The following is a 12501-nucleotide window of genomic DNA, read 5'->3' on the forward strand; positions in this document are numbered from 1 at the left end:
TTCATCTCTAGATCCCAGGGCCTAGCACTTGATGATAATAGTCATGGCTTACTGTGCGGAATGGTCACAAATTGTCAGGTGCTGCTGAATGCATTACACATAAGGGTCCATTTATTTATTTATTTAGAGACGGAGTTTCGCGCTTGTTGCCCAGGCTGGAGTGCAGTGGCGCGATCGCGGCTCACCTCAACCTCCGCCTCCCGGGTTCAAGCGATTCTCCTGCCTCAGCCTCCCAAGTAGCTGGGATTGCAGGCATGCGCCACCACACCCGGCTAATTTTATGTTTTTAGTAGAGACGGGGTTTTTCCATGTTGGTGAGGCTGATCTCGAACTCCCGACCTCAGGTGATGCGCCCGCCTCGGCCTCCCAAAGTGGTGGGATTACGCCACCGCGCTCAGCCAAAGGCCTATTTAATCTTCCCAACAATCCTATGGGGTGAGTTCTTTCTATAGCTTCACGTTTTACCCATGAAGAAACTGAGGTATTCATAGAAAAAGTAATTTGCCAGAGGTCCCACAACTAATAAGTGGATGGAGCTGGGAAACTGTCCCCAGGGCATTTGATGACTTGACTAGATTGCCTTTGGGTTTAATGTACGTCTGTTGAATTGATCTTTACTTTGGCCCCGGGAGTTATTGGAGGCTAGGCTTGTGATCAGCATTTTACCGCGAAGGCTTAGAAAGGAGAACTGGTGTTCCCAAATTTATAGAGGTCACAACAAAACCAAGGCTACTGGTATGCCCTCTGTTCCTTTATTTCTTCTATCTTTCTTTGCTCCTTTTCGATCAGAAAGCTGCAGACATAGGTGTCATTATCCCTCACTGTTTAAGAAGTGCCCCTCACAGAGCTGTGAGTTCGTAGTCCATGCTTTAACTGATGTAATGTTCATGCTTTAACAGCTAATATAATGGAGAGAGTGTAGAATTTGGAATCAGATTGGGGTTCAGTCATTGCTCTGCCACTGACCAAGCTATAAGTTATATCCCTCCCCCCACCTTTTTTTTTTTTTTTGAGACCCAGTCTCACTCAGTCACCCAGGCTGGAGTGCAGTGGTGCGATCTCAGTTCACTGCAACATCCTGTCTCCCAGGTTCAGGCGATTCTCCCGCCTCAGCCTCCTGAGTAGCTGGGATTACAGGCGCCTGCCACCATGCCTGGCTAATTTTTGTATTTCTAGGAGAGATGGGGTTTTGCCATGTTGGCCAAGCTGGTCTCGAACTCCTGGCCTCAAATGATCGGCCCACTCAGCCTCCCAAAGTGCTGGGATTACAGGTGTGAGTCACCACACCCAGCCTGTTTTTTTGCTTTTTGTATAGGTAATAGAGCTGTTAGCATTTTGCAAGACCATTGGTGATAATATGGATCATGTTACCTAATGTCCTATAAAAGTCAGTCAGTAATAATGGGCACCTGTTATAAACCAGGCTGTGTTTTAGGTAGGAGCTGGGAATACAGCATTCGATAAAACAATGCTTTTGCACTTGTGGAATTTCATTTTGGTAAGTATATTACATAATAATTAGATAGGGACAGAAAAAGCATGGTAAGGTAAATAAAAGTACTAGTGTTATGTGAAGAGGTGATAGTATTTTATTTATTTATTTATTTGAGCGTCTTGTCCCAGGCTGGAGTGCAGTGGTGTGATCACGGCTCACTGCAGCCTCAAACTCCTTGGCTCAAGCAGCCCTCCCACCTTAGCCTCCCAAGTAGCTGGGACTACAGGTGAATGCCACATAGCCAGCAATTTTTTTTTTTTAATAGAGATGGGAATCTCCCTGTGTTGCCCAGGCTGGTCTTGAACTTCTGGCCTCAAGAGATCCGCCTTGGTGAAACTCTGTCTCTACTAAAAATACAAAAAAATTAGCTGGTCGTGGTGGCACATGCTTGTAATCCCAGCTACTCGGGAGGCTGAGACATGAGAATTGCCTGAACTGGGGAGGCAGAGGTTGTGAGCTGAGATCAAGCCAGTGCACTACAGCCTGGGTAACAGAGCCAGATCCTGTCTCAAAAACAAAACAAAACACTGGATGAGATTACCTTGGAAATTAATGGAGATGGAGAAGAGGTGTGAAGCCTTGGGGTTTCCAAACTTTAGATACTGGGGAGATGAGAAAAGGCAGCAAAGGAGACTGAGTGGAAGAGGCCAGAGGTTGGAGGAGAACAACAGAGAGGCCCCACATGAGATTTAAATAAGGAGCTACATGCTAATTTGTTTTTTTCAGGAATAAGAAACAAATTATCTCTGTACACAAATGTCTATACTGTAGTTTCTCAGTAAATAAAATGTTTGTGTCCTCAAGTATTTTTCTGTTTTTGCTTTAAGTGACAAATTCTATTTAATACCATTCTGCATCTTAGTCCTTGTAGCATTTATGCCTCTATTCCAAGTTTAGGTGATAGTGTTGCTTCTCTTTTAAACTTTATTTAAATACTCCTTTTGTAGTATTTTGGATGAGAGAGGACCAAATACATAATTTATCTCACTCTTCTGTCACTTTCCCCTCCAGGTTCACAGGTGGCTATTGGTCTTTAGTAAGGGTACTGTCTTCCTCGTCTGATCCTTAGCAAAAGTAGGAAGGTAGGTCTTGTTCATTTCTGTACCACTGTGGCAGACTCCTGATACTGAGTTGAAATTCATGAATGTTTATGGGATAAATTAATGTACAAAAGAAATGAATCTTTTCCCTTTTCCTGCAGTAATGATAACATTGGCTCAGTGGTTTACAGCTTAGAAGTACACTGACACTCATTATCTTATTTAGATGTAATCCAATTTGTTACAGTTTGCCAGCTACTGCTCTTTTCCCTTTCTCAGGCACATTGAAATTTACCTTCCCTTTGGGGGCTCTGCTAGTTTATTCCTAGCAGATCTGATCTGGCAGTGTGTAAAAGGCATCGTAGAAGGATGCTGAACTGTGTCTTGAGGAAGCTCAGAATGAAATCTGAATTTCAGAAAGATTCCTGAGATAATTTTTCTCTGTCTCTTCTCTTTTATTCTTGTTTTAATAAATTTTAGTTTTATGAGGATTGTTTTGGTTTTAAAAAACTTTAAATCTTTTTTTTTTTTTTTTTTGAGACAGAGTCTCACTCTGTCTCCCAGGCTGGAGTGCAGTGGCGCGGTCTCGGCTCACTGGAAGCTCCACCTCATGGGATCACGCCATTCTCCTGCCTCAGCCTTCTGAGTAGCTGGAACTACAGGTGCCCACCACCACGCCGAGCTAATTTTTTGTATTTTTAGTAGAGACGGGGTTTCACCATGTTAGCCAGGATGGTCTCGATCTGACCTCGTGATCCACCCGCCTCGGCCTCCCAAAGTGCTGGGATTACAGGCGTGAGCCACCGTGCCAGGCCTAAATCATTTTTTAAAACTACTTTTTGCAACAATTTTAGGGTTACAGAAAAATTGCATAGTACAGAGAGTTGCTGTACACCTTGCACCCAGTCTCCTCTTTTAGTATGGTATATTTGCTATAATGCAAATCTTTTTTTTTTTTTTTTTTTTTTGAGGTGGAGCCTTGCTCTTGTCACTCAGGCTGGACAGTGTTGGCCAGGCTGGTCTGGAACTCCTGACCTCAAGTGATCTGCCTGCCTCAGCCTCCCAAAGTGCTGGGATTACAGGTGTGAGCCACTGTGCCTGGCCATGTATATCATTTTTTGAGATAAGTGGGGCATATAAAAATATAAACAAAATGAAGTTGCTTTGTCTCTACAAGCCTCAGTTTCCTTATCTGCAAGATGAGGGGGGTTGGGCTAAATTTCTAAATAGCTTTAAAATTTTTTAATTATCTGCTAAAGTAAAATAATTATACAATTCTAATATAATTTCCTTTATTTGCTTAAGTATTACTAATACTACCTTGCCAAATCATGTTTGCAAGTTACTGACAGCCATATCCTAAAAGAAAACTTAATGAGAATTCATGGAACTATGTGTGGCAGGACTGCTTATTAGAGATATTAGGTTGAACGATGTGAAATTGCCATTTTTGTAGATAAAAAATAATGGGTGAGGCTGGGCTTGGTGGCTCACACCCGTAATGCCATCACTTTGGGAGGCTTGGGCCGGAGGGTGGCTGCCTGAAACCAGGAGTTCGAGACAAGCTTAGGCAATATGGCAAAACCTTGTCTCTACCAAAGAAAAAAAAAAAAGGCTTGGTGGCACACATCTTCAGCTCCTCTGAAGGCTGAGGCTGGAGGATCCCTTCAGCCCAGGAGTTTGAGGCTGCGGTGAGCTATGATTGCACCACTGTACTCCAGCCTGGGTGACAGAGCTAGATCCTTTCTCTAAAAATAATAATAATAATAGGATAATATTAGCAATTTCATATGGTTCAACCTAATGTTTTGAGATAGGGATTCAACAAAGTGTGAGGGGGCCTTTGGGGCCTCATAAACGCCCACTGCATGCAAAAGCCTGGCTCCGCCCTCACAGTACTAGAAGAGAAAAGGCTCCTCAGTTCCCTTGAAGTAACTTGGATCTACATTATTGTAGATAGAGTTGTTGGCAGAAATCCTGGGATAAGAGAACAGTTTCCTGGAAGGTCTGTGCCTCCAACCAGCAGAGAGGGATTGAGCTTCATTGAACTCAACAGAGCCAACATTTTACAGCACCATGGTGAGTTGGTCACACAGCCTTGGCAAAAAGGCTGAAAAGGAGGGTGTCATAGTATGGGGAAAGGTTGTATTACCCTGGTTCATAGGCTAGGAAGAGGCCTGGAGTACTGGTGCCACCAAGCCTTTATTGGTGCCATTCTATTCTCCCTACTTTATGCACTTTCCTTACTGCCTAGTACAGGCTCTGCAAACTCAAGTATCTTCGGTTGTTCAGGAGGTAATGTAAAGTAGTAAGCCGAGTTTTCCTCTATGGTGCTACTATAACAGAAACAATAGCACAGTTGCAATGATAAATGACAACTGAAATATGCTATCATTGTGAGGGAGAGAATCGGTGTGCGCATAGGGGAGGCCACGATGAACTGGAGAGCACATGCCCTGTCTAAAGAGGGCAGGCTCTATTCAACTGTGCAGAGCACATGCCCTGTCTAAAGAAGGCAGGCGGTGTTCAACTGCATGGAGCACGTGCCCTGTCTAAACGGGCAGGCACTATTCAACTGTGTGGCTGGTTGTTGCCTTATTGAAATATGGGTCAAGCATCACTAGGTATTCTGATTTTCCAAAGGAGCCAGAAATATGGATTTTATGTACATTCTCCAATGATAAATGTTGGCACTTAATTTGAATTCTTGAAAACTATTATGTGGGCCACACAATGGCTGAAAAGAGCTAGCAGGGCACTGATTTGTCATCTCTGGCCTATGGCTTAGCTCTGCCAGGAGTGAGGCTCACATGCATTTCTTCATTGGACATTGTTGACAAGTTACAATTAAAATGAATTAGACAGCTCCTGCCTTTGAGGTACTCATGGATTAGCAGAGAAAATAGATAAGTAATGATGATAAGATGTAGAGTAGACATCAGAACATATGTGTTCTCTCTGTGTATATAGCTATAAAAGTGATTAACTCTTCCTGGGTTCATCTGGGAGGACATGATAGGACGTGGCGTTTGAGCCAGGATGTGGGAAATCAATAGTTTGGTGCATTAAAGGGATTTGGGGCCCTTGAAATTTCTACTGTATGTGCAAATGTTAGGTTTGCATTCGCTGTATATACCATTTTGTTGATAGGTAGTTGAAGATACAGATATTCCTTAGCCCTGCTGGTGAGAGTCTTAGAGTTAATAAAATGAGAGAACTCTTTCTCTGGCCCAGGTTATGGGATAATTGTGTGTTTTAGAGGCCTAAGTAACTCAGAGGTCATGATGCCCTCATTTCTGGATGAGGGAAGTAGCACATCTGAGGTCACAGAGCCCATTGGAGGCAGAGTTTGGACTAGCACCCAGAACTCTTCTTTACCACCATGCCTTCCCCTGTCCTGGGTATCTCTGATGAAGGTCACCGTTAGGCTGGCCGCCTCTGCCTGTGGTGGCCCATTGCCCTGTTTTGGCCCAGCTCCTGGTGGGTGAGGGGGTTTGGCCATCCTGTTGCCACTGGTTCCTTCTCTCTTTTGGATCCTTTGCCTGAAATACCTGCTACCCCTTTTCTTTGTCAGATAGACTACTTGTGTTCAAATTTCTCATCAACCATATGCCAGCTGTGTGGCCTGGCACAAGTTTTTAACCTTTCTAAGCCCCAGTTTCCTCATCTATATATAAAGAGTTATAATAGTACGTTTGGTGAAGTGTAATGGGAAGGCATTGGAAGGTTTCAAGATTTTTGTAAAAACAAAATGACGTAATGCATGTAAAGCACTTAAAGCAACAGCCCTCCAGAAGCACTCAGCAAGTGTTAACGATGATGATGATTCACACAGTTCACAGGCTCCCAGGCTGGGTTAAGTTCTCTTCCTTTGTTTTCTCATATCTTATTATTTCACATGCTACATTGTATGTATTGTAATAGTTTGTGTCTATTTCCCCTGCTAGACTAAGAACACCTTCAGCGATTCATTCAACAAATGTTTGTGAGCCACTGTGCCAGGAACTAAGGATGCAGTGATAAACCAGGAGCTCTTGGTTTAGTGCAGAGTTTCGAAAGGCATGCCAGGAGACACTAGTCCTGTGAGCTTGTCTCATGGTCAGTTAAATTTGGGGAATGATGCTCATCATAGTGCCCTTCAGAGATGAGGGTCCCTTTTAGTATTTTAAAGGTTCTGAGGAGTCTTGTATATAGTAAAAGAACAGTCCTTTCAATTTGACTACGTGCTTTGGTCCCCAGTTCAAGAGGAGGTTGAAGTGGCATGGCAATGGTTAGAGACCCTGCTGGGCGTGAACACCCTCTGGCTACCTAGGGACCTGTGGGCCTACCTCCTGGTGCCCTCATGGAGACAAGAAGCCCTGGGTTGAACAACATGAAGCCCCAGTCACTGCAGCTGGTACTGGAAGAGCAGGTGCTGGCACTACAGCAGCAGATGGCGGAGAATCAGGCAGCCTCCTGGCGGAAGCTGAAGAACTCCCAGGAGGCCCAGCAGAGACAAGCAACCCTTGTGAGGAAGCTGCAGGCCAAGGTGAGGCAGCTGCCCTTTTGGGGAGGGGAAAGAGAACAACCCCTAGAGCTGAGTGCTGAGGTGAGATAAGGGTTGTAGGAGACAGAGCCTTGGGGTGGGAGTGGCCTACATCTAGCTTGGTGAGATAAGACCCAGACCTAGCTTTCATGTACAGCTTCTCTTTTGTTGCTTACAACTGTTCCATGAGGTACGTATTGTATCCTTTTAATTTTATTTTATTTTTGAGATAGGGTTTTGCTCTGTTGCCCAGGCTAGAGTGCAGTGGTATGATCACAGATGGCCGTAGCCTCAACCTCCTGGGCTCAGGCAATCCTCCTGCCTCAGCCTCTGGAGTATCTGGGACCACAGGTGTACACCACCACTTTTGGCTAATATATCTCTTTTAAAGATGAAATTCACAAGGGTTAAGTTAGTTATCCAGGTTTCCTCAGCTAGTCTGGAGCCAAAGCCCATGATTTTGCCTCTGTGATATAAAAGGCATATAGAAAGTATTTATTTATTTATTTATTTATTTTTGAGACAGAGTCTCGCTTATATAGAAAGTATTATTTAAATGCCCAAATAAGGCCAGGCAAGGTGGCCCATGCCTGTAATCCCAGCATTTTGGGAGGCCGGGGCAGGTGTATCACCTGAGGTCAGGAGTTCGAGACCAGCCTGGCCAACATGGCAAAACCCTGTCTCTACTAAAAATACAAAAATTAGCTGAGTGTGGTGGCATGTGCCTGTAATCCCAGCTATTCAGGAGGCTGAGGTAGGAGAATCACTTGAATCTGGGAGGCGGAGGTTGCAGTGAGCCAAGATTGCGCCACTGCACTCCAGCCTGGGACACAGAGCAAGACTCCATCTCAAAAAAGAAAAAAATGCCCAAATAGAAACTATAAGATGTTATGGCCTTACCTTACTGTCACCCCCCAGTTCCCCTGTTCATAGCAAGTTTGCCTAAGATCCTCAGGGGCCTTTGCTTTGGGCTGTTTGTGCCAGCTGTGTTCATTGCCCAGGGCCTCTTCTTTTTGCCGCAGGTGCTGCAGTACCGGAGCTGGTGCCAAGAGCTGGAGAAGCGGCTGGAAGCCACTGGAGTGAGTGAGGCTGAGCTCTCTGCACCCCCTGGGTCCCCAGTGAATATACTTGTTAGGTTTCATTTGTTGACTGAGGGAGGTTGGAGTGTACAAGTGAGGTGTTTGGTAGAAGTCTCTCTTAGCCTCTGAGAGGTTTATCACACTGATATCTTCATTGGACCTAGCTGGCCTGTCAGATTCCAACCCTTGGTTCTCAAAGGACGAAATGTAAATTAGATTGGAAGGAGTGTGGGATTAGCGGGAAGAAGTGCATGTTTCCTCCAGCAGGTGTCAGTGTTTCTCTTAGAAAGATGCAGGCCTTTGCGGGCCTACAGCATGTCTGCAGCAAAGGGATGTCTGTGCTATTAGAAATGGCTTTGAAAAACCCATTTATTTGCCTTTGTTCCAGCTCCCTCTCAGTACCTCCTCACATTTTCCTCAGAAAAGTTCTCTCAGAGGAAGGAAAGAACCAAAACTTATTGAGCACCTTCAATGCAGGCCAGGCAGCATGAGGCACTGTTATATACAGATGGTCCCCCGCAACTTAGGATGGTTGCAAGTTTTCAACTTTATGATGGTGTGAAAGCTATATGCATTCAGTATGCTCCTTGGGTTATGATGGCGTTACAGCTGGATAAACCCATTGTTTGGGGTTGTTTTGTTTGCTTGTTTGGTTGGTTTTTGTTTGTTTGTTTGGTTGGTTGTTTTGAGACAGGGTCTTACTTACTCTGTCGCCCAGGCTGGAGTGCACTGGTGCAGTCATGAGTCACTGCAGCCTCAGCCTCCTGGGCTTAAGCGATCATCCCACCTCAGCCTCCCAAAAAGTAGCTGGGACTACAGATACATGCCTCCACACCTGGCTAATTTTTTTATTTTCTGTAGACACAGGGTCTCTCTGTGTTGCCCAGGCTGGTCTCAAATTCTTAAACTCAAGCAATCCTCCCACTGCTGGGATTACAAGTGTGAGCCACTGCGTCTGGCTCGAACTCGCTGTTAAGTTGAAAATATCATAAGTTGAAAATGTCAGCCAGGTGCAGTGGCTCATGCCTGTAATCCCAGCACTTTGGGAGGTCAAGGTGGGTGGGTCATGAGGTCAGGGGTTCAAGACCAACTTGGCCAGCATGGTGAAACCCCATCTCTACTAAAAATACAAAAAATTAGCCAGGCATGATGGTGCGTGCCTGTAATTCCAGCTACTCGGGAGGCTGAGGCAGGAGAATCACTTGAACCCAGGAGGCAGAGTTTACAGTGAGCCGAGATCGTGCCACTGCACTCCAGCCTGGGCAACAGAACTAGACTGTCTCAAAAAAAAAAAAAAAAAAAAGAAAATGTCATAAGTTGAAAACACACCTTTAACTCATGTTCAACTTATGATGGGTTTATGGGATGAAATTCCAGCATAAGTCAAGGAGCATCTATAATTGTGTCTCTTAACCTGCACAGCAGCTTTCTGAAGGGAACGATATACCACTTTCATTTTGTAGCTGGAGACACTGTAGCCCAGATGTTAAGTGACTTCACAGGCTGGGTGTGGTGGCTCATGCCTGTAATCCCAGTACTTTGGAAGGCTGAGGTGGGTGGATCACTTGAGGCCAGGAATTCAAGAACAGCCCGGCCAACGTGGCGAAACCCCATCTCTACTAAAAATACAAAAATTAGCCAGGTGTGGCGGCGAGTGCCTATAATCCCAACTACTTGGGAGGCTAAGGCAGGAGAATCACTTGAACCTGGGAGGTGCTGGTTGCAGTGAGCTGAGATTGTGCCATTGCACTCCAGCCTGGGCGACAGAGCGAGACTCTGTCTCCAAAAAAAAAATGAAAGGAGTTAAGTCACTTCCCAAGGTCAAACCATTAGTGTAGTGGAAGTTAAGGCTATTAGTGAAAGATACATCACTTCTTAGGTTGAAGATTCTTTTTACTACCGAAGGCCGTCTTTCAGGAGAGGTCATCAGTTTACTTTTGGAGGGAGGGATGCGGTGATTGAGAAGAGAAGCATATTGCTACCAAAGGGGAGAAAGAATAAAAAGAAAGTGGACTGCCATGGAAGGGAGCGTTAGGGAACTGGTCTGAGGTCTGAGTGATGTTCTCTTTGGAGGTAAGTAAGGCTTGTCTCTGTCTGGCGCAGGGACCAATCCCCCAGAGGTGGGAAAATGTGGAGGAGCCAAACCTGGATGAGCTGCTGGTCCGATTGGAGGAGGAGCAACAGAGGTGATGGAACCCAAACTTTCTGACCTGGGTGATTGGCCAGTTGGTAGAGAAGGCTGATGGGAAACCTCTGCCCTGAGAGCTAATGTGGACTTCAGCCATAGCCCTCTAATTCCCGTAATGGAAAATTTCAGTGGTTGCCATCTTACTCCCAGGAGGTCCAAGGGTTGGACTAGACCTTTATTTTGCACCCGCTTTTACCCCTCCCCAGTGCAGGTGTGAGAGTCTAGCAGAGGTGAACACCCAGCTTCGACTGCACATGGAAAAAGCTGACGTGGTAAATAAAGCCCTTAGGGAAGACGTGGAAAAACTGACAGTGGACTGGAGCCGGGCCCGGGATGAGCTAATGAGGAAGGAGAGCCAGTGGCGGATGGAGCAGGAGGTAGGAAGAACGGGGACTGGAACTGTGAGAGGAAGGCTGTGTATTCTGGATGCTGCCCTGGTCAGTACTGGAAGGGGTTAACTTCAGGACTTGGATGGAAACTGAGCTGTTGCTGTTAAAGTCCCTGACCATCCTTACCTGCGCATGCTGGCAGCCTCACCCTTCTTGGGCCTTCAGCTTAGACCTGCCACTACCCGCCTAGTCTAGGTTCTGCTGGGAGGTAGCATGACACTCAGAGCAACTCTGTTCCTGCAGCAGTGATGAGCTTAGGTTTTCAATGGATCTGAAAGCTTACTGACTCCTGGTCTGGAGGTCTTGCATATCTAGAGGCTAAAGAGGTAGATATGAAACTGAATGGGAAAGAAAGAGCAGTTATGGGCCCTGGGGAATTTTCAGGTCCCAGCTGAAGGAAACAAATGTTTCCTGCATTTTTGCTTTGTGCTCAGTGGTTTATGTATATCATTGACTCTTCCTTAGAAAAGTCTGTGGTAATAGATCCCATTTGTTAAGCAGCTACTGTGTATCCTTTTCTAATCTGGCCCATAGGAAGGCAATATACCATTCTAGGCGCTCTGACCTCTCGAATCCCGCTGCCAACTTTATTAAGCCCTTCAGCATAACCTGGATAGATACCCATTCATAAACTATCTCCTGTAAGTCCCTCCTTCCTTCCCTGAGTAGTCAGGAGGAATCCAAGACTCTTATGTTGGCAAAAGATAGCCCCCTGGCTTTGGGTATGACCTGGGTTTCTGAACACACAGTTCTTCAAGGGCTACCTGAAAGGGGAGCATGGTCGCCTTCTCAGTCTATGGCGGGAGGTTGTAACATTCCGACGCCACTTCCTGGAAATGAAGTCAGCTACTGACAGGTCAGTGTGGGGAGAAGAAGGGAGGAGGTTTGCCCCTGCCGATTCTGGACTAATAACAGTGGGCTGCTATAGAAGCGGGATCAGCTGTGGGGGTGGGGTGGGTGGGTGAGTTGGTGGTGTTGAAAGCAGATGATTTTTCCCAGCCCTGCTCCTCAGGCTTCACTGGGCCTGATGACCACACTCCTTCCCTGGTTCCTAGTGGAGTCTGCTGTTTTCCTTGCTTGTACTCAGAGATCTGACGGAGCTAAAAGCTGAGCACGTGAGGCTTTCAGGGTCCCTGTTGACCTGTTGTCTGCGCTTGACTGTGGGAGCACAGTCTCGGGAACCCAACGGATCTGGAAGAATGGATGGGCGGGAGCCGGCCCAGCTGCTGCTGCTACTAGCCAAGACCCAGGAGCTGGAGAAGGTAGCCCATGAAAGGAGCCAAGAGTTAATACAGCTAAAGAGTCAAGGGGATCTGGAGAAGGCTGAACTTCAGGACCGGTGAGATGGCCTGGGGTCCCAGGAAGGGTTCGCTGAGAGAGAGCTGACTCCTTTAGAGGGTTAGGGACAGGCAGGGGAGATGCCAGGAACATTCCTACCATGGAGGGGGAGAAGATGTGCCCGAGGGAATCTACTTTGAAACCTGATGCCACGGTTGGGGCTTGTACTGACCTCTGCCCTCAGCCTGTCTTTCAGCCCAGTTTCTCTCCTGTTGATTTATGGAGCTAGCTATGACTCTGTCCTCCATCAATACCAAAGCACTTGCCATTCCCAGAACAACCAAGCTCTTCCCCTTCCCTGTCTTTGTACCTGCTAAATTTAGTCTGGAATGCCTCCCTCCCTTCTCTCTCTGCCTTATCCTCTAAGGCATAGTTCAAATATTACCTCTTTTTTTTTTTTTTTTTTTTTTTTTTTTTTGAGACGGAGTCTCATTCTGTCGCCCAGGC

General features: G+C 46.0%; 1 protein-coding gene across 18 annotated transcripts in view; it reads left to right on the plus strand.

Moving 5' to 3' along the window:
- Nucleotides 1-12501, plus strand: part of CEP250 (centrosomal protein 250) — a 57028-nt gene that overhangs the window by 707 nt on the left and 43820 nt on the right. For 11 of the 18 annotated variants that reach the window (XM_024238895.3, XM_024238891.3, XM_024238892.3 and 8 more), the window contains exons 2-9: nucleotides 2507-2577; nucleotides 4492-4614; nucleotides 6775-7063; nucleotides 8083-8139; nucleotides 10243-10325; nucleotides 10539-10704; nucleotides 11466-11572; nucleotides 11804-12055. In XM_024238895.3, coding sequence (XP_024094663.2) covers nucleotides 6878-7063; nucleotides 8083-8139; nucleotides 10243-10325; nucleotides 10539-10704; nucleotides 11466-11572; nucleotides 11804-12055 — 851 coding nt within the window. In that variant the 5' untranslated portion in view covers nucleotides 2507-2577; nucleotides 4492-4614; nucleotides 6775-6877. Of the gene's footprint in view, nucleotides 1-290; nucleotides 436-2506; nucleotides 2578-4491; nucleotides 4615-6774; nucleotides 7064-8082; nucleotides 8140-10242; nucleotides 10326-10533; nucleotides 10705-11465; nucleotides 11573-11803; nucleotides 12056-12501 lie in introns of those variants that run through there. The other 7 variants (XM_063720635.1, XM_054542196.2, XM_054542198.2 and 4 more) reach the window with 4 other exon arrangements.

Source organism: Pongo abelii, chromosome 21 (assembly GCF_028885655.2).
Source record: "Pongo abelii isolate AG06213 chromosome 21, NHGRI_mPonAbe1-v2.0_pri, whole genome shotgun sequence".
NCBI classification, from domain to species: Eukaryota; Metazoa; Chordata; class Mammalia; order Primates; family Hominidae; genus Pongo; species Pongo abelii.